Genomic DNA, 27,987 nt, shown 5'->3' on the forward strand with positions numbered 1-27,987 from the left:
AGAGGCCTTGCTGTGCTCTTAAAGAAGTGTGAGTTGCTGTGTTTGAATTATATACTTGTGAATTCAAGAAATACACTGGTTGAGCAGCTGGCAAAAAGATGAACACCTTGTCTAATAACTTAGAAATCTTGCACTGGTATTTCAAATTTGAATAGTCTCAAATTTAATCAGGTTAACAATTTTATGTTGATTAAAAGGCTTCAGTGAAGTCTTGTGAAATAAAATCTCTTGGGGCAAAGTTTCAAGTATGCAAATCACAGTAAAATCTGAGCCTAATGTAAAGAGTCACTGATGTGCACATTTGTTACTTACTTGGTGACAGTGAAGAGTTCATCATGGGACAGAATCTTGGTTTCTGAAGGAGCTCCGAGAAATGCTTTCCCACCAGCTGAGACACTTGACAGCTTTCACTTTATTACAATAGATCATGAACTTCTGTCAGATAACTTTATTTAATGTGTTCTGAATGCATAATTGTTGACAGAGCAATACTTGAAGTTTGATCCACTATATTTTTCATGTTTTTTGACCATAGTATATACGCTTTACAAAACTATATGTAAACATAGTATCTATGCTGTAGTACATAAAACATCTGCAATTACATGAGAGAAGGCACATAAAGATTTTCGTTTTACAAATGAAATGGTACACCGTGGTTGAGAAGAACACTGGGATTATTTTTAAAATGCTTTCTTTCCAAGTCTTGTTTTTCCTAAGTGCAGACAGGGACTGCCTAATACAATACTTCACCTGTATTGAACTGTTTTCCCAAAGTTAAGCAATATTGGCAACAAACTGGCAGTTTCTTCCATTTTTTTTTTAAAGCCAAGAGTATATATGAACTCATTTTAAGAAATAAATGTACACTGAATTTTTAGATGTATCTGTAAATGCATGTAAAAGAATCATTTGAACTGCTCCAGTTAGCAGCTCACTTTCAGTGTGTGCTAAGACTACTGTCATACTGCAGCTTTTCCTAACCAGTCACTGAGGATGCAACTAAAATAAAGCTGAAATATGTTAAAAGATCCAAAAGATAGAAATATAAAAGGCATCCTCATGCTGTTACATTTCCTGCTAAGGGAAAGGAACAGTACATGTTCATACCACCTTGCTTACCTGATGGTGTGTGTTTGGGGGCTTCATATTGCACTACTGCTTGATTAAAACTTTGTTAAATACCAATAATAGCAATACACTCATCTGTTTAACAACGTTTTCCTCAACATTGGTGGTTCAGGGAGAACTCGGTTTAAACTGGCAGACAAGTTGTGCCTCTTAGTTTTTTATATATATTATTATGACCTGAAGTTGAATGAAAAAAGTGATAGTGCTGTCCAAACTCTGAATTCCATCTCCTCTCCATGCATTTACAAGGGTGTCACTTAAAAGGATGCAAATTGGTGAGGTTTTCTTTGAGGGTTGCTTCTTTAAATTTCCAATCAAATAAGAAAGACTCAAGTTTGACAGTAACTTATAACTTCAAATGAAATATGAAATACTGTCAAGGAGGTGAATTTAGAAACCAAATAGTTGAAATTAATATTTTATACAGATTTATACTACACATTTAATAAAAAATAGAGTGTCATATTCAAAAAAATTAAATACACAGAGAGCAACACTATACAAATGGTCTATAAAAGCTCTTTCCCCCCAGTAAGGCGGTTTGCAGTCTGCTTTATAGTCACGGGCAATAAATAATATACCTTTGGTTTTTCTGACCATTTCACTATTAAATGTACAGTACAGCTAAAACCTATTTCTGGATGAGATGTTTCACATGAACCACAGCATTTTGTACACCTAAATATGCTATATGGCTTTTCTGTTATTCATCACTTTCATACTCCTCCTCTTCTTCACCTATGGGGTAGGATTGGATGTTGTTCTGGGTGTACATTTTTGTTTTCACAGGACAGTTGTGATCCATGAGTATTGCCTGGAAAAAAACAGAGTGTGAGTGTTTCTGCTTAGCATCCAGCTGAGGCTGGGGCTGATCCACCACACAGCCAGCACATTGCATGCACCACTCAGGGATTCACCTCTCCTCCCTTGAGGTGGAGCCCAAACTCATTGCATTTAGGGCAAACTGAGTCCACAGGTCTGTGTGACCTGGGGGATCTTGGTGCTAAAGACATCTCTGGAAGATTTATATTTCCAGAATTTCAGCCCAGGTGTTATTGAAATACACCTACCTGCCCTCCAGATGCAGTAGTTCACCCCTCCCATAATTAATTTCCATCTATTAAAACCTGGATGAACGGTCAAGAAGAGTCCTACTGCTTCAAGCCAATTCTCTTTTACTGCTTTTGTCCCCTCTTTCTATGGAGACCTGAACAGCCTGAGGATAATGCCAAGAGTGGTGGTCTCAATACTGTGCCTTGACACCCACAGCAAGCTAAAAGTGGTAATCATGGTGAGGGCCAGATAAAATACTAAATTGTCTGGGTTGAAATTTCCCAAGGACTTTTGGAGCAGCTGTGTAGTCTTCATGCTGAGTGTAATTAAGTGTGGGGGTTAATAATTATGCCAAGACCACAATTTTGGGACCCTCCTTATGACTCTCCTCCACCCTGAAAGAATTGGGACATCATTCTATGGCCATGAGCCACTTTGGGAACAGGAGCTATTTTGCATTTAAGGATATACGAGGTAGCAGATGCCAGAAGGTGTTGGAGCCACGGGGAGAGCTCCTGTCCCTTCAGGGGTTGTGATGTTACAAGTGAAAGTGTCAGGGGCCGTGGAAGTACTTGATAAATTTTATATTGCCAGGAAAGAGCAGCTGATGTGGTTTTTTTCCCCTTTCTGTTCCTCAGCCTTATTTAATGTAAGAAAACCAAAACAAACTAAACCAGTACAGTCAGCAAAGGTCATGATAAGGGATTAACTGGGATCTCTGGGATTCTGCAGTCCAAATACAAACAAAACAGAAGGTCTGTGGTCTCACATACACCATTGTTTCAGCAGGATTCAATTTTCCATTTTCTGCTTGTACAAAGTGAGCAGCACAAGCATCAGGTGCTGTCCTTACCTTGCAGAGATGTGCCACTGCAGAATATGACCATGACCATGTAAAATTTTAGTTTCTTTTCACCCAAATAAACAACCAGCAACTACATTTTGGGCCCAGGCCAGCCTCTTTCAGGAAGAGCAAGGATGGAGAGCTGGGTGGGCTAAACCTACAGATGGTGACACTGTTCTTACACACCCTACAGTGGCAGGGGAGCACTGAGTGTTCCAGAACATTAAGGCTTTGACAAATTTATTTTAAAACAAGCAAACAACAAAAAACATTGCCCTGTGGTACAGATTAGATAAGAGAAGCCACTAGTTAGTTTGTAGGTGTAGGTGACCTGTGTGAAGGAAGGAGAGGGAGGAATAAAGATGATTCAAACTGTAGAGGACCATGGGGAAAAAACAGGTTGAGACACATAAAGGAATAATTTGGTTAATTGGCCAACATGGTTCTGGCTCTTCAAGGAAAAGAGAAATGAATTCTCTACTGACTCCACCAGTGTATGCTGTTGCACAGGAATGTCTGCAGGACCCTGTTTCATAAAAATCAAGTTTGTAACATCTAATTAATAAAAGGCTTGCCTTTATACATCTTGGACGTAAAAAGAAGGGGGAGTTCATTCCAAAGTTCATAACTGAGGGTGAAATACACTGTGTTGGTCCCGTTTTGAGGATGTTAGAGGCAAAGACGCAAATATAAGTTATCATTTGTTTCACTGAAAAAAAAAAAAATAAATTTTTTTAAAAGAAACCAAGTTATCCTTACCATTTTCTCCTCTTTGGCAGGTGGACTCCGAAGGAAGAAGCACAGGGGAGCAAAGATGATATCCACAATTCCTATAATTGTCATGAGCCATGGGAATCCAATGGCCTTGGCAATGGCACCACCAGCAGAAGGACCTTGTACAGATAAAAACCCTTTTCTGGAGATTGCTCAGACACAAAATTTGCAGCAGTGACTTTAAACAATGGTAGTTTTGTATACAAACCCCCCATTTTACAAATGGATTTGAGGAACATAAAGACATGGTTGCAATTATCTCATAAAACTTTCCTGTCTCCATACCCCACATTCCTTGAAGAGATTAGAGATGTTCCTGAGGGCATCTGTGTCCTCTCAAGGAGGCAGCGGGTCAGTGGGGAGTTATTCCCCTCACAGACCCTTGGAACACAGCTGTGGTGTTAGTTTTAAATGTTCCAAGGCCTCTTTCCTGGAGTATGCCATTTGTGTTCAGTGCCTTCAGACACCCTCAAGCCTCTTACAGCTCATGAAGTGAGCACAGCACCGCTGCAGAGGAGGGGAACAGATGCTAAACACAATTCCCCCTGCTCTGATTTCTTGTCGAAAATAACAACCTCTTCTCATAAAATCTGCCAGTACCACTGAGATTCACACCTGGCATTGTAGCAGATTCCCCTTTTCTTCGCTTTGCTTTCCAGGCAGGGAAAGGCTGGACTTACCTATGGCAAAACCCATGCAAAAGGCAACATCAGCTATTGCATACACACTGCCATAGACTGACACGTGGCGCAGATCCACCAGGTACCCCATGATTGGCATCATGGAAGAGTCCACCATCCCTGCAAAACAGACTTCAGGAAAATGCTGCCCTTTTCTTCCCCTTCTTTTAACATCTTGGTGAACTGTGTGCTAAGAAACATGCAAAAGCAGCTAAAAGGATGCTTGTTCATAACTGAGCAAAAGATTTGTGTACAAATAGCCTGTATTAGCTTTGCTTTTTATGGTCTTTGCTGTGTCTGGGATCACACGTGTACAGGTGTACATGTGGCACCTGCCAGAGGACAGGAGAGATGTGAGCTTAGGGTGTATACACACTTCCCACCAACTGCCTGTGCAAAGCTCCCACCTCACATCACCTGCCAAGTAAGTAGGGGAAAGTTATCTGGTGTGACCTTGCCCTGACTAAAGGCCTAAAAGACAGCATTAGCCCCCAGTCAATCAAAATTATTTATGGTGGTTTTGTCATGTCTTTTGATACACACCCTCGTTTCTGGCAAGAAACAGCACAGACAGCTCACAAAACTGCTGAGATACTTGGGATCTGAATTTGTGCCTGTATACTTCTTTCCTCACTACACATCCCTCGTGTGAAGATGCCCCAGAACATTTGCTGAGCCCTGCACAGAGCAAGGCAGGGTCCCCACTGCAGCCCAGTGTAAGGAAAGTTCACACACCTTACTTGAAGAATGCATGTGTATGAGCTTAGGAATTCCTCTTTACGTACAAAAATTTGAACCTTTTTTTTTTCCATGGAAATGTCTATATAAATCCTTTTCCACTACAGGAAAGACTGGGTTTGGGGCAGTGCATGGCTTCATTTCTGTTCATTTATACATTCATGGAGAGGTTGAAAGATCTGTTTAGGTCGATGGAGAAGTTCTGGACAGGCTTGGGGTGTCCAGCTTGTCTAAAGCAGCCTGGTTCAAACTCCCTAAGCACTGGCCCTCAGTCCTTGCTCTGCCTGCGAGTTTGGGCCTCAGCTCAGGCAACAAAACTGATTTTCTGTGTAATTTCATATCAAATCACTTCTACAGAAACAACAGATTGTAAGAACTCATTGCAAATTTTCTTACCTATGGCAAATCCAACTCCAAAAGTTGGTGCTATGAGCCCATAAATGTTTTTAGCAAACGGTACCTATAAAAGAAATTTTGGACAGACAATTATGTCATGCTGCACATGCTAATGAGGTTCGTTTCTTTTTTCTGAGATAAATTCTCTAAGTACTTATGGCCAACAAACCTGAGAGTTTGATCCTTGTTCTGAGCTGTCATTTCAGACAACTGTGCCATTAAGCCACTGACACACTTACAATTATAAACTGCTGAGTGACAGCTCAACAGAGGAGCATGCTTCTCTCAGAGTCATAATTTCTAAAAATAATTGAAGCACTGAAATTGGAAAGCACTCAAAACTCTGATCTGGAACCTATTAACCACGCATTGTTTAATAACATGTCATAAAACTCTCATGGTAAAAGTGCATATTTGAAGATGAGTTCGCAAACATTCACATGATTTAAAAGATGCATGATTGTCTACTTACACATAAAATACTTATTCCCACGATTAGCATCCCGAGCAAAGCACAAAGCCACCTATCAAAGAAGAAACATCACTCAGAGATGGGTGATAATGAGATGTTAGAGCTGATCCTGAATGTTTCAAAACCATGTCTGAAGCACAGCAAAAGTAGCAATGTGTTCCAAAAAAAGCAATTTTGCTCCGATAGAACAAGCTTTAATAATTTCCACTATCAATAAACTGCCTTGGGAAACACTGGAAAGGGTACATGAAGAGACTGGACTATGGTTAGCATTTTTAAATTAAGCATACCTTCCAATTTTGTGAGCAAGTATCCCAAAAAGATTCGTCCCAATGAGATAAGAAATGCTAGCTGGAAGAAAAGCGACGCCTGAAAAATATGAATGAGATGTTTTATCAGCAAGGTTTTTTGTGAAGTGTTAGAAGAAACTAATAAATCCCAGACACTGCAATTTTGATCTGGACACATCTAATAGAGCCCAAAGAATCAAATATCCGGTTTGTTGCAGCCTTCCCATGAAATCTAAGGGCATCATCTGTGAAATGCAGCAGCAACATGATGCCTTTGAAAAGAGTTTTTCAGCATTAGATACAACAACTGGTCTGGGAGAAGGGACAGAACAACAAAAAGCGAAAAGTTTATATCTGACTACAATAAGTTCTGGGATAGGTCAAGGAGAGCAACTCTCCTGCAGTTGCAGGGCTTACGGAGCATATGCTCAGCACATGCAGCAGCCCAGGGTGCTCAGGGGTGGGTGAGTCCCCCCTGCAGGAGGGGACAGCAGTGCTGCTGTGGCTTTTTCAAGTGACAGTTCCCCCTCTAAGCCTGGGGATGCCATGAGGCTTCCTGTTCCAGGCAAGCCTGCAGTGCTCTGACATGCCTTGGTCAAGCACAGACTGAAGTCAAGCATGAATCAATAAAGAAAGGGTAAAACACCTTTTAAAATTGTATCAAAATTATTTAGCTGACACATTTTTTTAAATTATATATTGGTTTAAATAAAATATTTTTTTTTCAAACTGTAGTAGCTTGCAGATGAGAACATCTGAGTAAATTCTCTCTCTCTCATTTCCCACCTCCACTTGGAAAAGCACACTGTTGGCACCAGCAATGTTTCCCTGTCTCTGAGGTTGCCACAGCAGTGGCTGTATCTGGAGTAGATGTTGTCATCTGGTTCAAAAGCCAGTTATTACATTCTGTACTGGAGGATTCATCCTCTCCTTACACAGAAGTCCCAGGCAGGACCAGAGATTTAGAAAGCAGCCATGACATCAGGGTACACAATCCAACCATTGCTTTCACTTGTACATGCTCCTCATCTTTCACCAGGCAACATAGCTTTTCTCATTTCCTGCCTATCCATCTTCTCTCCCATCCCTCTGATATATTCATAAGAAAAAAATCAGGAGGTAATTTTTAGCACAGCAATATCCTGTGATTAAAAACCTTGTGGGTTACAGGGGTGGTGCTGGGGAAAGATTTAATTTTAGCCTGCGTAACCACAGCTACTTCAGTACTGCTTGGAGCTATCTGGTTATGCCAAATGGTCACACAGAGCAGACCTCAACAGCTGTAAAAGAGAAACAATACTGCAAAGGCTTGTTAAATAAGACTCGTACAGGTTGGTCTGTAAGCTGTGGTACACTGAGGCAGAACCATAATTTTCTAAATAGGCTTTTTGCACAGTAATATTCATTGGTCAAATCAAGGTTCTTTACACCTTCTTCAGATCATGCTTCAAACAGCTGGATTTCCAATTGCATAAGATAATAATTTGCTTAAAACCCTGCAGTTCAATTTACAGTTTAAGAGGCTTAAAAATTTTCATTAATGCTGCCAAATGAGACAAAGTGAAATGGAGTCAATTACTTGTATCATTAAAGGGTTAAATTAGTCTTAATTTAAAATGGATTTTTCCTTCTAGTAACCTCTGTTCCGTGAAGAGATTTGAAAAACTCATTTCTATTTCATCAGTAATATGAAACTGGTGAGGGAGGTAGAGAGGCAATATTTATTTTTCCTATTTGAGGTTCAAAATGCCTAACTTTGCATGTTGATTCTGCTGTATTACAGGCTAGAAGTTATTGCCAGGTTCAGCAGTGCATTAAGAACTGCATCTGTGGCCACTGAGATCTCAATTGCATTAATTAGAACTAAGGTTTGTGCTTTCTACAGCGTGTAGGGACATCTACATTAACACAGAGCAGGGATATCAGCTGAACATCATTTTCATGAAGGATTTTTCTTTGTCTTTCAGACTATACACTGATTTGATATTTAAAAATACCCTCATGAACGCCTCACTAAGTTAATCAGAGATAGATGAAGGCTGGGCACCCTCCACTTAAGCAGATTCACATTGACCTCTCACACACTGTTTGTCACTCACTAGAATTTAATCCACTTTCTGGTGGTTTTTTTCCTGCTCCTGTTCACCTCAAAAAGTAACTGCCCCAGCTTTACTCTGGAGTGGAGATGGATACATGGGGCACGTTCCATGTTTGCCTGTGGACTTGGCTACCCAAGACTGTGTCCCTGCTAAAAGTCTCAACGAGATCCAGGGTGGGGCTCCCTGTTGTTTTCTGATGAAAGGGTTGATTAAGTAACCACTAAAGGATGCCAAACAGATCACTTCCAGGGGAAAGTGCTCCTTGTATATCTGTGGCCACATCTGAAGCAGAAGTCCATCTTTCTCCCACATGTCCCAGGAGCAGTCTGGGAGGAGGGCGTGCTGCCCTGAACGTGCTTTGCACCAAACACCTGCTGCAGATCTCTGTGCCTGCCTGCTTGGGGCAATTCAAACTAGGACCTGAGCAGGGATTCCCCGCAGGGGAAAAAACAAACAAATGGTTCTGCTCTGCAAGGCTGGCTCTGCAGTTCAACAGGCACCTTGCAGCTGCCCTGGGCAACATTCACTGCCAAAAGCAGTGCTGGGATTCCCCATGGAGCTGGATTAACCCAGTCCTGAGGCTGCCTGCTACTCTTTTTCCTTTAAATGTGAGCATAGCCCATTACAGGAGACTTACTGCAATAACATCACCCCACTGGACTTGTCTTTCACACCAGTGCTCGTGATTGTGCAAGTTTGACACTGACATTTTACAGATTGTAAAAAAAAAAAAAATTACCTCCCTGAAGCAAAGAATCTTTAACAGGACCAGAATTCAGACATTCAATAGACAAAATACAGAGATGCAAACAGTATACTGTACTTTACCAAGCTGCCATTTTTTTGAGCACATCGTCTCCATCATCCAGATGGGCAAAGCTGGTTCAAGCATAGCAATAGCCATATTTGCAAAACAGATTGATCCTTAAAGAAACAAAGGGAGGGGGGGGAAAAGTAATAATTATTTCTTTTGACTATAAAAAAAACGCCACACAAAGAATGGATGCTTTTACATAAAATATTGCACTTTTTACAGCCCTATTTGTCATGTGCCAGGTGGTGATTAACATTAAATAGAACACGGTGTAAAAATCACTGAACGATAACTTTTTATATGTTTCTATTCTCCTAGAAATTCCACAATAAAGGTTAAGCTACTTCATAATGTGAAAGTTTGCAGTGAGCTTGATGACATTTGGAAAGTTCATGAGGTCTGTTGTACAAATGATTAGCTAAACCTACAATCACTTGGTCTTTACCTGGTCTCCTGGGGCAATACCAGAGCCCTGTTGTGTAAGAGGCTCAGGCTCTGACCCTATGCCTCTGTCATCTGAGACGTCATGTCTACATCACATGACAGGACATGGAGGTCTTGATCCTAAAAATACTAAGATACAACCACAGGGATGTCTGTTCCCCACAAATGTGAATTTTCTCTTGAGATCCTACAGTCAGCAGTCAGCCAGCCCGTGCAGCAAACGTGGGTTTGGCTTTGAGCTTGCACAGCCCTATGAATTTCAAATGCTTACAAATCTCTTTTGAATTCCTGGACCTTCAATAACCCAGACACAAAGGATGACAAATGGTGGAAATGCTGATTCAGGCTTGCCTGCCAGCTCAGCTCTGCCCTACACCACTGCCTGCAGACCCCTGCTCCCCTGGGTCTGTGTCACGTTCATCTCTCCTCAGAGGTGCACTTCAGCTTTAGTGGAGGGATCATGAAACCCCATGGTATTTCTTTGGATTCAAGATTCCTTTCACACTTACTCAAAAGACCCTCAGGCACTCAAAGCTTAATGCAGAGCAACAGAACATGTCCCCTCTGTTAATCCCTTACAAAATGGGTTTTGGAAGTCACTGCTGGAAGTGACACCCTCAAAATTGTATTCCCATCTTTCTTCCTAATATTTACAATCTCTGAATTTCAGGAAAATATTCTAGACTCCTCCAGTCATTTACGATACAAATTTTTTTTTTTTAAGCTACAATTTTCAGAGGTCAGAGAAACATTATTTCTCTGAGAAGGAGTTCGTCATCATAAGGTTCAAAACCAAATGAGCACTGATGTCATTCTTTGCTCAAACCCGTCAGAATATATTAGACTGTGCCTCCACAATTCCTGAAATGAACTTGCTGGCTAGCTGGCTCTCTCCCTTCCCCAGGCAAGGAGCAACAGCTCAGCACTGCTTTGCCCTAAAGACAAAAGCCAACCTTTCCACTCGGGTGCAAGCTCCCAAAGTGTGTCTGAGAGGAGCCCCAGCTAAACAACTTGGGGCTCTTCCAAGCCAAATCAACCATGCTCAAGCAGCTTCCTTGATGCTGGAAAAAACATTACAGTCTGCACAAAGTACAGCCAGAGGAAGCAGGGCCATTCTAACTGAGACAGCTTAAACAGCAAAGGATTTATTCTATTGTGAACAAACCTCACAAAGAAAGGAGAAACAGGTGTGCCTGCACACAGCTGTGGCACCTACATCTCCTTAGGCCAGGGAGCATCACCAGAGCTCACCAAAGGACTCAGGGATATGGTGATAAAGGTACTTCAGGTCTGTACAATGTGCCCCAAGAGAAAAGTGAGAGCCTGAGCTGGTACTCTGCAATCTCAAGGCAAAGTCCAAGAGCCTGCTACATCAGCAAAGCTTCCCCAAAAGAAAGTAATTTTTTTCCCTCAGTCTTGCATGGAGCTGACCTTTCTTTAAAGTGCCATGTGTCAAGGGCATGAATCCTACATCTTTTCTCCCTTGAATTAGATTGAAGTCCTGTGTTGGAAAGAAGGTGTGAATTTGCTGCCTTCCAGCTGAATCCCATCTCCACAGCCAAGAACCCCCTCAGCTTTTGGCAGAATGCCACAGACATCACTGGCATTTTTCTGTGGAAGAGCAGGAACCCAGTGAAAAGCTGTCCCACACCCTCTCAAGGACCTGCGTGCTCATGATGACCTCTGTCTCAGCTCTGGTTTTTGAATATGATCATTTAAACTAACTTGTCTGTCCATGCTACTTTGTTGGGCAGCAGCACTGGTTTTCCTGTAATCCCTGTCAGTGAGGTTTGGCTTCAAGGATTACACTGATTTCACTCCCTGAGCTTCCACCAGCAGTGACAAAACACGTCAGTGATATTTCTTCTGCCTAGTCAGTGGGTACTGAGGGCACAGACTGAAGCATCACCTCTGACACAAACCAGAGCATTTGGCATTCAGCTCTCACAAAACCAAATTTGGTCTGCAAGGGAAATAAAGCAAGAAGAGGCTGAAGTTGGAGAATATCAGCATCATCTGTACGGTCAAAGCACTGGACAGCCTCTGTCCTGGGAGGCACAGACCCCAGGTGTTCCCCTTAATTTCACTGATAATCCATGGGAGGGACTGTCTCATACTTTATATGCTTTAAGTGCTGTAAAAGAAATTATTGAAATAGCTGAATGACAAATCGGATCTCTTATGACAAGCACTGTCTTTGCTGTATTTTTCCCTCAAATACTTTTATTCAGCAGTTTTTTCATGCTCCAAGAATTTCTCAAGAAAAAGGGTTTGTATAACTTAAGTCACTGCTAAACCAAGTCACAGAGTTAAGGTGATGATAATTCCCTATGATAGCAAGAAACAGAAAACTTACAGAAATGCCTGGAAGAATTACTCTGTTGGACAAACAAGTTAGGATGAAGAAAGAGAACTGTGAAAATAATTATGTGTTTCCAGGTATTTTTTCAACATTAGAAAGGGACAAGCTTAATTACACACTTCAGAATAAGCATAAACAATGCGCAATGCAAAAAGGCAAACTTCTCTCGAGACAGAAAAATTCATTAGACAACATTATAATGCCAAACACCATTCACCATTCCACCCAGACCTCTTCTGAAGTACAATTCACACTCAGGAGACCCAACTCACTCCCTCCCTCTTCAAACAGAAACCAAGTTCAGTGTTATTCCCTGTGCCTGCCTGTGATGTGCTGGCAATCCCTCACTCTGAAAGCCCTGGCCCAAGACACTTGCCTCACAGGAAGTTTCCTGGCCACATCTCATTGCCTCAGCAGGCACCTGCAAGTCATTAGTGGCCTCTCAGTTGGAAGGACACATTTATTTCCAATTTTCTGCCTGTTGTGCTTCTACTAGTACATTCATCCTGTATTACCAACACATTCTTCAATCTTTATGTGAAATAAACCAGCAAATGGCAACACTGCTAAAGCAGCTCAGCCCAAGGCATGCCAAGAGGCCAGGAATACCATCAATGGCTGGTTTAAAGAAGGAGAAAAAAGGAAAAAAGGTCTGGTACCTGCTGCAATAATGATGTATGGGTCCTTCAAAAGTGTCAGTAAAGGTGTCCCCTTCTGACTCTGTGAAACAAAATCTTGGGATTAGGAAAGGCAAAGTGACACCCATTCCTGCAGTGTTTTACCTTAATACTCACTTCTGCCTGTGTTCTGGAGGGCTGCAGAACAAGTAACTGAACAGCTGTGGAAAGAAATCAATGCTGTAACACTCCTCCAGGAAGAGGGATGGATGGCTTGAACAGGGATGGATGGCAGGAACAGGGATGGATGGCAGGAACAGGGATGGATGGCAGGAACAGGGATGGAAGGGGAGATGCTGACTCTGGGTATCTACTGACCTCCATCAAACAGAGCCAGGGCTGCCAGCACCAGGAAAGGAGAGCTCTTCCCCACAAACTCATACATGACACTCCCAAAAGGGGGGCCCACTGCCAAGGAGAGGAAAGGACACAGTTGTGAGGACTCTGAACAAACCCCCTGCGAGCATCCGGGCGTTGTGCTACTGGCACACAGTGACCAAAAATCCAGTCTGAAAATCCCCACAAAGATCACTGACCATGGCAATAATCATATTCTTCATTTCCCAAAACACTCTGCAATGTAAACAATACCCAAACATCTCAGAGACTACTGCCTGACACGTGTATCCACACAGGGAATGTCTGCTGCGGGAGAAGCTGTTCTTCACGTGCACCAAGAATGGGGAGTGCACAATGCCATTACACCCAATGAGACCCTTCTGTGCTTTCAGGGGTCTCAGGAACGTGCTTTGGGATGGCTGGGGGATGGTTTCTTTTGCCAGCAGAGCCTCCAGCTCACTGACCTAATACTCCCATAGCCAGGCCTCCAAGTGCAATTCCCATTGCGTTGCCTCTCTCTTCATCATCTGTATAAACAGTGGCAAGCAAACCCATTCCTACAATTAAAAAAAAAAAAAAAAGGAGACAAAGAAAAGAAAAAAGCACAACACAGAATTAGGCATCTGTGTGCTGCAGTTTATGATCATGATTTGCCACACCTCCTAAACATTATACAGAAATGACCAAGTGCTTTTGTGTGTGTGTGTGTGTGTGTATATTTATGTAGTCCCTCCCCATAGAATTAACTTCCAAGAAAAAATGGTTTTGGTAACATTCATGGTCCCCAGGTCCATGTTCTATTGCGCAGTATTTGTCAGGTAATTTAGTGATGGCCTTATTTTTTAGACTCTTTATTCATCTATTTGTCACAGAGCTTTTAGATGATGCTTCCCAATGAGCAGAAACAAAGCTTTTGACAAGTATTCACCATCGTTTATTTATACTTGGAGTGCATAGAGGTCTGGTGACCACTTAGCTCCAACTGTGGACAGTGCTCTGGGCATGAGGTATTGTGCAGAGCTGATTGCTTTGTAAATGAGTATTTCAAGTTCAGCATCAAAAAATTAAAGGATCCTTTTGACCTTTATGCCTTATTTCTGCACTTGATTATGAACCTTCATTTCACAAAAGGAAACATGAAGCCTAATTTGCTTTTCTTTTGGTGGAGCACTCAGACACCGTAGACGTAAATGCTGCAGAAGAGCCCGTATAGAAATTAATAATTCTGTTTTTAAATCAAGATTTACACAGGACTCAGTAAATAAGGTCTGCAGCTACACAGAGAAGGAAAACAATGCATTGCATGGTTGATCATTCAGTAAGTGCCATCCATCATCTGCATCAAAAGAGCAGAGGTCCTGTGTGAATTACCATGTTTATTGAAAAGAATGGATGACATCAAATTGTTTGCATGAACAGCTGGAGAGCTGTTAAAGAACTGTATTCGAATTCTCAATGAATGTGGGGTTTGCGGAAACATTCTGGAAAAAAAAAAAGTATGAGGGGGCAACGCAAAGACAATAACACAAAGCTGTACACATAGAAAGGAATGACTGCACGCATAAATGCAGGGGAGTAAATTATTGGCAGCAATGGCACACAAAACTTCCTTTGCCTGTGAGATACATGATGAGACTCTCGCTGCTGGTGGCCCTGTAAGGACTCAGAGCTTCTTCCCAGAGCTGGGTCTGGTTCTGGTGCAGCACAGGGAGAAATCTGGGGGTGCCTGGAGACCATGCAGAGAATGGCAACGAGGGTGAGCAAGGGCTCAGAACAAAAATCCCTGAGGGACAACTGCAGGACTTCCAATTTAAAAGCAGAGAGGATAAAACTGATGTGAGAGGTGATAACAGTCTTGCAGTATGAAAGAGCCAGGAAGATAAATAAACTGTTCTTTGTTTTCTCCGAAGGATGGGAAGCAGAAATAAGTTCACATGGCAGTAAAGACCTTTTAGATGAGACATCAGGAAAAAAAAACCTTCCTGACTGTAAAGGTACTTAAAGCACTGAGCTGGATGCTGGGGGCAGTTCTGGAGGCTTCTGAGGTCCTGCCTGTCAAGTGTGCATGAGGAATAACAGATACTAATTTGATCCTGCCCTCAGGAAGGGGTGGACTAGATGGTCCCCTGGCCATTTCTGCTCTTTTGCGTACATTGGCTGAGAGAAAAAGAAAGTCTTGTGCTCACCTAAGAGCCCGTAGCTCAAGGTGCCCCCTTGCACAGGGACTGAGTTACAGATGAACAATAATTTTGATTCTGGCACATCTTCCCTTGGGAAAACTTGACTTGCAACCTTAACCAATGTCAGATCCTGCCATTGCAGGAAATTTTTCCAAGATCGAAATATTCAGCATGAACAAAACATCTTTTCCCCAGCCTCAGCCTCAAGAATGCTCAAATAATTTGGGCTGAAAACCCCTACTCCATTTTACGTACTCATTTAAAAATGAGACACTTTTTTTGGAAATGTGGTTCAGATATGCTGAGCCCAAACTGGCAGTCAGTATAGTAAGCCCTTACAAACAACATTTTATAACAGAAATTTCTGTAACAGACAAAGCTGCTGTTCTAACTGTAATAAGCCCCAACATAAGTTCAAAGTGACCTTTAAAATGGCTAAAAATGAATTTAAAATGTTGAAGACACAGGTGCAGAAATCCCAGGGAGAGTGCAGTTCATTTTGTGCTCTTCCTTACTGCAACCCAAATACCAAGGAAGTCTTAGAAGACATTTGCTTTTGAGCTACTTTATATGAAAGAGACAGAAAAAAAAGCCAAATATGAAATTGAGTCAATTGAATATTTTTGTATTAATTATTAAGTGTGCTGACAAAATTCAATTTTTAAAAGTGGCTGAAAGTGATCTGTATTTCCTCTATTATCTCTTCTCTTACCTGCCACAGAAGAACATGAGGAACCCACTCCTTGAAGGGACCTGGCAATAAATAGTAGTGCATAGCTTCCAGAGAAGGCAAACACTGCAGAATTAAAAAAAAAAAAAACAAAAAAACAAAACAAAACAAAAACAACAACAACAACAAAAAAAAACTGAGGTAATTTTTAAAATTAGATTAACTCTAACTAGGTTAAAAAGTTAGATTTCTTGAAACTATCACAAAAACTTCCTACAATTTAGTCAAGTGTTTACAGCGACTTGTGCCACTTCCAATGCTAACTGCATTATTTTCTCTTATTGCATTTAGACACGTCAGTGTTGGATTGCTCTCAGGTGTCTAAGCCTCCAGGTAATGCAGAATGCAAGAGCCCAAGCAGTTCTAACTAATTACTTAGGATTTGATTACATCTGCTCTGGTTCAGCTGCACACAGGAGGAGTAATAAGACTTTTCTAATTTTTTCCAGCCTCACCTCTCCACACTGCTTCATTTAAAGCTGCCCAGTCTGGAGCTCGAGGCACTCGGGGAAGGCAGGATGTAACACACACTCACCGATTTTTTCTATAGTAATGGGTGGGTGGGGAGAGGTTTTTTTCCCTGCTGCTGCTGCCAGCCCCGTGCCAGATGTGTGGAGCACAGCTGGCTGAAGGTGCAGGGATGCCAGAATCCCCCCATTCAAAACCTTCAGCAAGTTCCTTCTCCTCCCAATAGCAAAGAAACTGCACCAGAGGATGTGCCACTCTTTCTTTTCTCAAGAGATTTAACCCCAGGCTTCACCCTCAGCCACTCTCTGCCTTTTGGGACAGAGCCCCTGGATGCTGCACTCAGCCTGGCTAAATTCCCCATGCACAACACTGGAAAATAGGAGTGTCCCAGAAACCCACCCACATCTCTGCTCATAGAGCCCATGTCACTCTTAGTGTCATTACATCTACAGAGAGTTTATAGAGCTTTTTTTTTTTTCCAGGTCCCATCTGTTGGGCACCTGAGGAATTTTTGCTGGGCAGGTTAAGGTGCAGGCAGGGGTTATGCACCAGCTGAACATGGATCCACATGTACTCCTCCCACCTGCCCTGTGGGATTGTGCCTCCTGGGGCTTTTCACCACATTTCACAAAAATCCATACTCTGTGGACACATAAAAATCAAGAAAAATAAAGGGAAAAAAGCATTTCAGCAGATCAGTTCTCTCATTTGCCATGAATTAGGCTCACTACTCTTACCTACATCCCAACCAGAATTCTTCTAACATGTTCCTAAAACACAGAGCTGTCAGTGGCTTTAAGACCAGGTCATCCTCTCTAGTACTTCAGTCCCCCTGATGATCCAGTTTTAAGATCATAGAATCACAGAATGTTTTGGGTTAGAAGGGACCTTAAAGGTCACCTGGCTTAAACCCCTGCTATGGCCAGGGACATTTTCCACTAGATCAGGCTGCTCCAAGCCCCTTCCAGCCTGGCCTTGAGCACTTCCAGAGACAAGGCAGCCACATCTCCTCTGGGAAACCTCTCATTATTCTTTCTTATATACAGTGGACACGGAAAACTGTTTGTCCCCTTCCATTTTTTTTTTTGTCATAGGCTCTAATATATCTTACATCTGCCTTCTGAGGCAAAACCAGTTCTTTCACTGATCCTCATAGGCTTCTAAGGAGCTTTGGTGTTCTCTGTCCTCTTTCTGTCTGGGCCACAGCTTTAAATGTCAGGCCAAAACCAAACATAAAACAGCAGCTGAAGCCTTATCAATGCCATTAGAGCAGGCGAATTATCTCAGCTGACTTGCAGGCTGTGCTCCTGTTTGCACATCCCACAGTGATGTTTAGCAACGCTGTGCTCCTGTTGACTCATACTCTGCTCATGAGCCACTGCAGCCTCACGATCTTTCTGATAAACCCCCATGATATCTGCTTGTTCTGGGCCTTGCAAGACAGCTCTCCCGTGGCTGTCTATTTAAAACTGTCTGAGCACTGCTCCAGATCATAGAAACCTGGAAGATTCAGCTCAGAGACCCTCCGAGGTGGGATGAGATGTGATTCCTCAGAGCCCGTTCCCAAGAGAGCGCTTGCTCAATCTCATCAGTACCACCATCAACATGGAGCTGACTCTCCTAAATTTTCCTTGGAAATTTGTCCCCATACATCATGAAACTACATCAACAAGAAAAATTCCTAGTGATAATTATTATGGAGCATTTATTTAAAAGTTGTGCCTGAGCCAGACCAAGCAAGATGTGGACACTTACTGATTGTTGAAACAAACATGATGCAGAAGCCAGCAAACAGTGGAATCTGGTAGCCTATTCTGGAAAACACAAGGAATATTCACATTTCTGAGGCTGTCCCACTGAGGTTCTGAGTTAGTCTTACACGAGTTCACACACCACACAAACCCAACCTGTACTTATTACACTATTTATTGTGGGCCACATGGCCACATTTGTCCACATTACAATTTTTTTTTCATCTGACACAGCAGACTTTGCATCTGAAATCCCTGGGAGAAATCCTTCTCATGACTGCCCTGTTCTCATTCTGCCGAAATTGTTCCAAATAAAACCACTCTGGGCCTCCAGAGGTTGCCAAAGATATGCCAAGGGAAGATTTCCCTGAGTGTGCTGAGCTTTGAAATACCCCAGTCGCGTTTCAATGCTCATCTGTTTCCATCCTCGTGAGACAATGATTATAATGAGACATAGTCAAGCCAATGGCTTTTTCACTGGAAAAATTTATCATCAGCTTTTCTGGGAGTTTTGCCTCAGGAGCACTGGAAGAGTCCCAAAGAGCCTGAGAATAATATTTTGCTTTCCATGGGTTTAGAACTAGAAATGGAGCTGATCAAAGCTTTCTTCATCAGCCCATTTCTTCATTATTGCTCTAAACAGCCTGTAGAAATGGCTAGTTGCTCCAAGTATTTTCAAGTTTCCAGGAAATAAAGAACTTCCTGGCTGGAAAGCAAAGACATTTCTTGAGCAGATAAAACTGAAAAGTTCAACCAAAAAAAGAAAAATCACAATAATTTATTTTTAACATCATTAAAAATCTACCCTAGAGTCAAAACCTAGGTAGCTCTGAAGACAGTGTGCATATTCTATCCAGCACACTTTGTTCACAGCTTCATTTTTGTAGGATTGTACATCTCAAATACATTTGCCAGGACATTATTTAATGGCCACATTCTTCAACAATGGATCATGCTTTTCAGAGGAGTACTTTCAAAGGATTTCAGTTTCCAATTATTTGACAGTGTTGTGCATTTAAATTGGCAGTACTGGTTAAAGCAGGTCCATCAAATGGACCATCAAATGGAAGGGTCAATAATGGTCCTTTTAATAACAGTAGTCATAACATAGGCAAACCAAAATAATTATTCAGAGCTTTGTCTTTGTATTAATAGTTTTATACAATCAGGGACCTTCGTTAATGGAAAACTCCCTAAAGTGCAGAGCTCAATGTTCATTGTTTGTCCCATTCTTGTGAATGAAATAAATAGAGCTTTCACATGGCATTTTGCCTTAAATCATCACTGCATTAAAATATGATAAAAACAAAGTGCACAGATTCTCCTAGTTGAAATCTGTAAGTGGGTGTCGTAAATATCCAGCAGAGACCGGTTATTCATGTGCCACTTACCTGAACTGGTGTCTCTAAAGCAAATAAAATCCCTGTCACAAACTTCTCTTGTGGCCTTAGGATAATAACTTTAATCTCCCAGTACCTTCGACATGATATATAAAAGAGCAATACGTTTTTGTCTGCTTTATTCAAAGTGAATGATTTTTTCTAAGCCAGCCTTTCCCTTGCTGTGTGTATAATAGGTATTACACAATGGGATGCTTGTCTCCACTGGTGTTTCCATGTACATGAGGAAATAAAAAATTACTTCTTGCCAGCTTCTTACCTTCCTCAGAGCTGAAGTGAGCATTTCCCTTCCCAGAGGGCCCAGGTAGAAGAAGCCACAGAGAGTTTGATCATAATTGCTTTGATTTTGAGTTTTTCAATTAAAGAAAGTATTAATAGTAGTACAGACAAAATAAAATAAAATAAACCCTGCAGGTATGGATACTGCTGGTGGCGGGCATTATCAGGTTCTTATAGCTTTTTCCCACTGCAAAATAAAGTAGGGCTGGGTCTGTCACAGCCACCCCAAATGTATCTAGGATGGGCACTGTGGGGGAGAATTCTGCTTTCAGTACAGAAATCAAGCAATTCATGGACTTGACACAGGGCCTATGAGATAGCAATTTTCTTCTGCTACAAGTACATTGAAATAATATTCAGTTATTTACATGAAGAGAAATGCCATCCAAATTGGCTGCTGCATTGACATTTCCATCATTACATCAAGGGCATGAGCTGTGAGATCTTCCTAAACATTCACGAGTTAAACACAGAGCAGTGCTATCATACTGAATAAAGGAGATTTCAACTTCTACAATAAATAGGCTTCCTACACCTGGGAACTTTCTGGTGGTTGAAGGCAGGAAGAAAACAAGCATTTTGGAAGTCACTTCTAATGCTCAGTGTAATGCTGTTCAAGAATTGTTCTTAAATGTTGCAGTTGTAGATATTATTCTTCCTTTTCCTTGGACAAACTGGGACACAGCAGGGTGGAAAGTAACACATAGCAGAGGGTGGGAGTTCAACAAGTCCTTATAATACTCTGGAAGGACAATATTGCCCAGAGCATCCCCCTCAACGTGGAGATGCACAATTCTGGAGTGCTGCCCCTGCATGGGATTGCTGAACCTCTAGAAGCTGTGGTTGGGCTTTCTCAGGGGACAGTCGTGTCCATATCCAGCTGACATTTACTTAGATAAGCAGATTGTCCTTTCCTGGGCAATCTCAACAAACCCTGCCTCTCAGCAAACCCTGCTCCTCCTGAAATAGCAACACTAATTAGTTGGCAGTTGCGCTACCACAAATGTCTGATCTGCAGCTGCATTCCCTGGTCTGTTCTACAGATGTTAGAGAGCCCAGACTGGGAGGTTTTGCTGAACAAGTGCACTAGACAACATAAATAGTCAAAAAAAGAGAGGCACCACCTGTAACAGCCAATTAAGTGATTCTGGCCCTTGGTTCTGGGCCATTCATGTTCTTGCCATGTGAAAACTGTGAATATGCAGTTTTTCCTCAGCCATGACATAGCACCTTTCATCACAATTACCTCTGCATTTTGCTCCTCTGCATCTATGCAACACCAAAGAATATTACATCCTGCCTTCACTCTTATTTTTTCTTGTTACTATGGCCAAGCATATAATTTTCTCGGGCACTCCTTTTGAAACCCTCCAAGCAATTCTGAAGTAGAGTCCAGCATGTCTCACCAAGGCTACTTGCAGTTAAAAGTGCTTATTACTAGTATTTCTAATCTCTGGAAAAGTCTGAGTCACTACTTGAAGGAGGGAAAGGAAAGGCTGCCACTGATGGAGAATGCCCAAATGAGCTCCATTTCAGTCACTGTGGTTCCAGATTGTAAGGCTCTCAGGAAATTATTTATGCTCAATAACAAGACTACTCTAGAATAAGACAACAGACTGCTGGTACTGTGCAACAGCACAACAAAGGTTACATTGACCAGGTGAGCAGCTGTGGATTATTAGACCCTAATTATCAATTACAGTGCTGCAAATCCACTGATTCCAACCTTGCTGTTTCACAGCTCCATGTGAGCACCCCTTGCTAGCTCTGGCTGGCTGGCACTCTGGCTCTCTTCTTCACTGGCAGTGAAGACTGGGGAGGATTTATGGCAAGAATATGTTCCTTGAGGTTCTGAACCAGTGAACCATTGAATATGTGTGGAGTTACAAAGGAACAGGTGTAGGGTTAGCAGGGACAGGGTGTGTGGTCCCTATGCTCCCCACCCCCATGCCAGAGCACGGGGACAGCAGAGGGACAGAATGATCTGCAGAACTGGTCACTTCAATCTCCTGCCAAAACCTGAAAGAAAAGCTCACACAGGAACTGAACTGTAAATATGTAGTGACAAATGTTATTTATTCCTCCGCTTCCTTCTCTGTGTGTGTCTTGGGCACAAACACGTGGCCCCAGCTGCGCTCTCTCTCTCTCATGCAAAGGAGTTCAAAGCTGTAGCCTGGATGGTGTCAAAATGACATGATGATGAAAATAGATAACAATTTTTTTAATGGTTTTTGAGGCTGATATGAATAAGAACAAGGCTAAAACTACAATTATTTTAGACTGATGGAAAAAAAGAAGGGGACACAGAGGGCAGAAGCATGGATTGGCTGTGGTGGTTGAGAGGCTGGCACAGTTGGAATCACAGCCTGGTGCACAGAGCTTGGTGAGAGCTTGAAAAAAGCACTGGAGTCTATCAGAGAATCACAGAATGCTTTGGGTTGGAAGGGAACTTAGACCCCCATCTCCTTCCCACCCCCTGCCATGGGCAGGGGCACCTTCCACTGGACCAGGCTGCTCAGAACCCCATCCAGCCTGGTTTGAGCACTTCCAGGGATGGGGCAGCCACAGCTGCTCTGGGCACCCATTCCAGAGCAGCTGGATAAACCAGTTAGTTTTAAAGGACAGCCTTTTGCCCACTGTCTTCACTGGACAGTTTTAGACAGAGCCTTCACTCTCCATGCCAGTGCATCCTCCTCACAAAGAGCCCTGTGTCAAATGCTGTATAATTTGTGTTCGGTTTCTCACAAATTTCACTGCCAGGAAAAACATAATGTGCTTCTGAAAAACAAAATCTTATCAGCTCTGCCCTGAAACTGTGCCACGGTGGGAAGTGTGTTGTTGACTTCCTATGGCAAAGCCATCACCAGTGTTTGCTCTGCTAGGACTTTGTCAGGGCAGAGAGAACTTGCATTGTTTCAGGAATTGCAAACCTGTTCTCTGAGCCAGGTGTGTCTGGTGTTCCATGAGAAAAAGCTGGGCTTTAAATAAGAAAGGTTTTTTCAGAACACACTCCTTGAAAGAAACCAATTCTGAAATTTGTTTTGGAAAATCTACACCTTCAGTAATTACAAAAGAAGAGAAAACAGGCCTCCAAAACTTTCACAAAACCTAAAAATAGTGATTATTTGCACAGCCTCCTATGAGTAGAACATCCTACTACTGGCTGTACAAACTCAAGGACTCAAAGCCAGTGCCTGGTGAAAACCAGCACTTGACTAAAATCCTAAACCACTCTTGAACAGACATATTTGTCAGTGTGCACAGGGTGCTGCTCATTTGGAAAGGAAACTTACTGGGCCTCTTAACCAACTGTGCACACTGATCTTGAAACAACCTTCCATTTCTCCTTAAGCTTCGATATTTTGCTGGAATTTTGTAGAAATAATAAAGGCAAAAAAACTTAACTGTAACCAAACAGCTTATCAGTGGTAAGGAGGAATCTTTCTAATGATAATCCAGATATTTTTTGTTTGACTTATAACATCACAAATTTTAGCTGATCATATACATTGTTATAAGAAATTGTCAGTTTAAGAGGGGGAGGGTATCCAACAACTTTTACAGTTAATTGATAAATGTGTTAACTAGTATTTCCTACTGAACATTTCTCAGGAGAAAGGCAGATACCAGTACCAAGATACAAATAATGCATGGAAGAAAACCAGTGAACCCTAAATCTAATTTAGGGCCCCTTTGCCATTAAGGCACCCACTTCAGCTGTATGAGGGAAGAGTTTGTCATGTGGGATGACCTGCTCCTTGTTTTTCCTTCTCACACTTTTTGGGCATGTGAACAAACCTGCCTCTGTGTCTGCAGTCACACACCCTGCCCCAGGCAAAAACCTGCAGGATGTTTCCAGGAGGAAACATCAGCTCCCAGCGCTAAAGTTCACACTGATGTGGTGCCAGCCCTGCCCCTAACAGGAAAGGGAGATGCTGCAAGAACACCTCCGGCCTCATTGCCACACCCAGGGATGCTCCATGCAAGACCCAGGAGCTGGCTCCAGGGCAGAGGTGTGACCACACACCTTTCTCCTGCTTTGGCAGGCTCTAGAAATAGTGGTGCTAACAGCAAAGGAGCAAATATCAATAGGGCGACAATTTAGGCAGTTAGGAAAATCTAGAAGCACATCCAAAGAACTATTATAAAAACATTACTTGATGTTATGTTACTTTACCTGCAGAGGAGCAATGATATCCTCACTAAACAATGCAGGTAAGAAAAATCCTTCTCAACTTGCAGCAATATTTGTGCAAAAGTAATTTTGTGCTGGCATACTTATATCTGTGTAGGTGATATGTACTGGTGATAAGAGGAAATGAGAGAGAAATGAACTGTCTCTCTCATTTAAAGCTTTTGTGTTTAGATCAGTCCCACAGATCAGACACAGGTTTTGAATACATAACACTCTGAGTCCAATTACTGATTAGCCCTCAGCTGGATACTGAATACTTTTTATTAGATTGAAAGGAAATACTCAGACCCTTTTCTCTCTCTCTCTCTCTCTCTCTCTCTCTGTCTTTTTATATATATACAAACATATATATATGCTGTAAAATCTGCACAAGGTTTCAAAATATGAAGTATCTGGCATTGGAGGGTGTGGTTGTTTTAAATATTGTCACCTATGATGGACATTGACTGCTTAAACAAAAGTGTGCTACAAGTACAAATTTGTGCTGCATATTATTTTCTGCAAGGAATAATTCTCTGTGAAAACAGCTTACATAAGAAATATGCAGATCAATGACCTGATTAATACAGTTTGGAGTTCATTTCCTGCAGGGATTGATCTCATAATCTGTTTGGGAAGACTGAAGCTGCTTTTGTGGGCAGTGGTTACACTAAATGCTAACAATGAAATCAAATTATTAGCATCAAAATTTCGAATTATTTTATATATGTTTTTAATCTGCATGTAAACATCATCAGTACTTGCATTTGGAGAGGGGCTTTAAGTCATTGATGTCGGTGTCTATAAGCTTGATCCTGGCCCAAATACATTTTCTGTAAAGTCCCCTTTAACATATTTGGTTCAAGACATTATATCAAGATATATCTTATATACCTTATCTATCATCATAGCAAGAATTTAGAGGGAATAATTAGAAGGCTGGGCAGAGTCATGTACTGATGGGAATGTGGGACCCACTGAACCTAGTGATGGCATCAGCAGAGCTGGACATTTGTTCACTTTTCACAGAAGTCCACACAAATTTCCCACTGATTCTCACCTTAGACAACTCCAAACCACCACACACCAAATCTCACCAAGAGCTGCTCATCTCAGTGAGAGCAGGGAACGGATCTGAAGCCTGCCTACAGTTTCAATATGATCTTTGCCTAATGTGGGTGTCACATGAATACTGACAATTCACAGTCTTTGTGAATACTACACTGCAGTGTCTTTTGTCCTCCTGTAACTATATGGGACGTATTTCAACACCATCTTAACAAAGGTTTCTATAAAAACCCAAGGTCTCAGGAGCTGGAGGAAAAGTGTGTGATACTGATGGCTGATGTGCAGCTAGTTTGGAAAGGATGTAAGTGTTTAGAAGTGTTCACCAAAGGTATTTCACTAAAATATTCCTCCAGAAAAAGCAAGAAGGCAGTAAACCAGGGCCAGTTGGGACAATCTGTTTGAAATACTAATCTGGGCTAAACCATCAGTGTGAAATCCTCAGTGATGGGGCAGCAGCAGCAGCAACATACCTGTTTGTCAGGGGCCCTATGAAGGGGTTGGTCATCAGCTGCACTGTTGCTTTTGAAGCAAACAAGAGACCGACTCGGACGTTTTCATTCAGCAGCTCCTTGTCATCCTTGGGGCAGTCCGAGGGGGAAGGAGTCACACTGACAACCATTTGCTCTGTCTGGGTCCGATGCAGCTCTCCAGGCTGCGTCTTGTCAGATTCATTCCCAGTGACCATCGTGGAATTGTCGTAGTAGGAAAAGATGCTCTGAAAGTTGTCCATCGTTGCTGAGGGTAGGTTAGGCTTAGCAGTCTGGATTTCTGTGGCATTTTTCTCGTGTTCGATGCTGTAAAGGTAACTGGGAATTATTGGCACTGGAAAAACAAATAGAATACATTGGCATCTTACTATCAGGTTATTTGTAAATGGAATCACCAAGTTGTCTTGCTTGCTTCGCCATTGATCAGGAAATACAAGGCTTTCCTACAGAGCACATGCAGGAACACAGAACTGAAAGAGAAATTTGCTCATGGGAGAAAACACACCCATAACTCAGAAGTGCTGTTTAGAACAAAAAGTTCATTTACATTATTCTTTATTTTTTGCCAATTTTCATAATATTTCCATAAGGTTTTCTGTACATACATCATTAAGCAAAATATTAGAAGTATCAAAACCCATGTCTGGAGCCTCTTTGTTGCACATGACTGCACAAGTCCTTTTATTAGTCTGCAAAACATGAATAATAAGAGCATTGGAATGATTATTACACCAAATTCTAAAAATATAATAAAAAACATTTTTAAAATAAACCATGAAAATATTGATAGGTACCAGCCATAAGAAGGAAAAAAGGTAACAGACCTATATCAAGGAATCAAAACTAATATGTTGATATTTCCATGTCTCATTATTTTAAAATTTACATTGAAAATATAATCCAAAAGGACCCATGTTTACATGTTTTAGTATTTTAGCTGCAATTTAATTGCATTAACATGTATCTCAGACATTAGGATTTCACAGTTCATAAAAACAGATGTCAGGTTCATTCATTTTAATACAAGTGACAGAATAACCCCTTCCCATCTTGCATTTCGTTCTGAAAAAGCCCAGCCTTTCAAGTGTGCAAATTATATTAATTTCTAGGGTTTCTAGGTTGCATATTACTAAACAAGTTATTCAATATTAATAATTTTATATGGAAGTATATTAATGTAAATAAAAAATTCCAAAATCAACTTGCAAAAAAAAAAAATATTAAGGTCTACCTCGTGGCATCAACTTTTAAGCTGAAACCACTTCCAGAAATTCAGGAGTCTGAGTCTGCAGCATCACCTGAGAGCTGGCTCTGCACAGACTGAGTAACCTGCAGGAGAACCAAGTGCATTCATGTGTGTTTGTTTTGTGCACGTTCCTGAGCCACTGGTTTCTCTGCACCATTTTCTTTCAATTCATATAAACATTTGAATATGAGGAGTTCTAAGTCTACCAGTAAAAAATGTTCAATAGTTTTATTTGAGTAGATTTCTGAATCTTGACACTGTGACACTAAAGCCATTAAAAGTTGGATCTTAGACTTTGATCAAAACTTGTATTATTTCATTAAGCTGACTGATAGAAGTGCTTTTCTTAAAAGTGACTTTAGATAGTTTTCTTATTAACCTATCATTTTAAGACTGATGTGGGGGGAAACAGGAACTATCACAAGGAAACAGGCATCTCCAATGTTATCTAGCCTGTTGTTTCAGTTGCATGACCACAGGAAAAAGAAACGATGATGAACTAAAAATACTGTTATCTGTTGTTCTATGAAGTATTAGTGGCGTTTAGCAGGAAAAAGAAGAAAAAAAGAAGAAAGAAGAAGAAGAAGAAGAAGAAGAAGAAGAAGAAGAAGAAGAAGAAGAAGAGAAAAAAAAGGAGTTATTAAAACCTTTTTATACCATTCCTTATCTTGCAATTAACATGGAAATAAAGCAAGACTTTGATGTCCACGGCGGTGCGTTCGCAATGCCTGGAATTCATTGTTACAAACAAAAGTCAATTAATCAGTGTTTGAAGATGTTGGGTTTGAGAGCATCAATCAGGCATTCGGGGAGCACATCTGCCTCCAGAGATCATTCCTGGCAGGATCCGGGGGAGGGAAACAAGCCCAAGCCCATTTTACCTACCGACCACGGTGAGCAGCATGTTGTCCAGCAGCAGGGCGATGAAGACGATGAGCAGGATGAGTTTGCGGGACTGGCGGCTCTCCCGCAGCCAGCGGAGCAGCCCGAGCTCGCCCCAAGCCATGCTCCGGCCCGGCTGCGCTCACACGGGGACCGGCGGGGACACGGGAGGGGACACGGGCAGGGACACGGGGACACGGGCGGGGAC

At 41.8% G+C, this 27,987-nt stretch overlaps 1 protein-coding gene across 1 annotated transcript; it reads right to left on the bottom strand.

Moving 5' to 3' along the window:
• Positions 1–5: 5 nt before the first annotated feature.
• On the bottom strand, positions 6–27,987 carry SLC18A2 (solute carrier family 18 member A2). Its single transcript, XM_062496738.1, has 15 exons — positions 27,783–27,987; positions 25,634–25,985; positions 18,247–18,305; positions 16,006–16,089; positions 13,578–13,670; positions 13,093–13,182; positions 12,892–12,935; positions 12,757–12,817; positions 9,306–9,401; positions 6,379–6,457; positions 6,089–6,140; positions 5,617–5,680; positions 4,483–4,602; positions 3,788–3,921; positions 6–1,945 (listed from the first exon to the last, which is right to left on the bottom strand). The coding sequence occupies exons 1-15, from the start codon at positions 27,901–27,903 to the stop codon at positions 1,835–1,837; spliced, it is 1,560 nt and encodes a 519-aa protein (XP_062352722.1). The 5' UTR covers positions 27,904–27,987; the 3' UTR covers positions 6–1,834.

Source organism: Cinclus cinclus, chromosome 7 (genome assembly GCF_963662255.1).
Source record: "Cinclus cinclus chromosome 7, bCinCin1.1, whole genome shotgun sequence".
Taxonomy (NCBI): Eukaryota; Metazoa; Chordata; class Aves; order Passeriformes; family Cinclidae; genus Cinclus; species Cinclus cinclus.

What these genes read in the sequence shown, in the direction of transcription:
- SLC18A2 (XM_062496738.1), bottom strand. Translation starts at nt 27,903, where the DNA reads ATGGCTTGGGGCGAGCTCGGGCTGCTCCGCTGGCTGCGGGAGAGCCGC. An exon ending in CTCATGTTCTTCTGTGGCAG is followed by an intron (nt 13,671 to 16,005) that starts GTAAGAGAAGAG and finishes TTTTAATTGTAG; the next exon opens with GAATGGGTTTGCTTGCCACT. An exon ending in ATACATCATTATTGCAGCAG is followed by an intron (nt 9,402 to 12,756) that starts GTACCAGACCTT and finishes TGTTTCTTTAAG; the next exon opens with GATCAATCTGTTTTGCAAAT.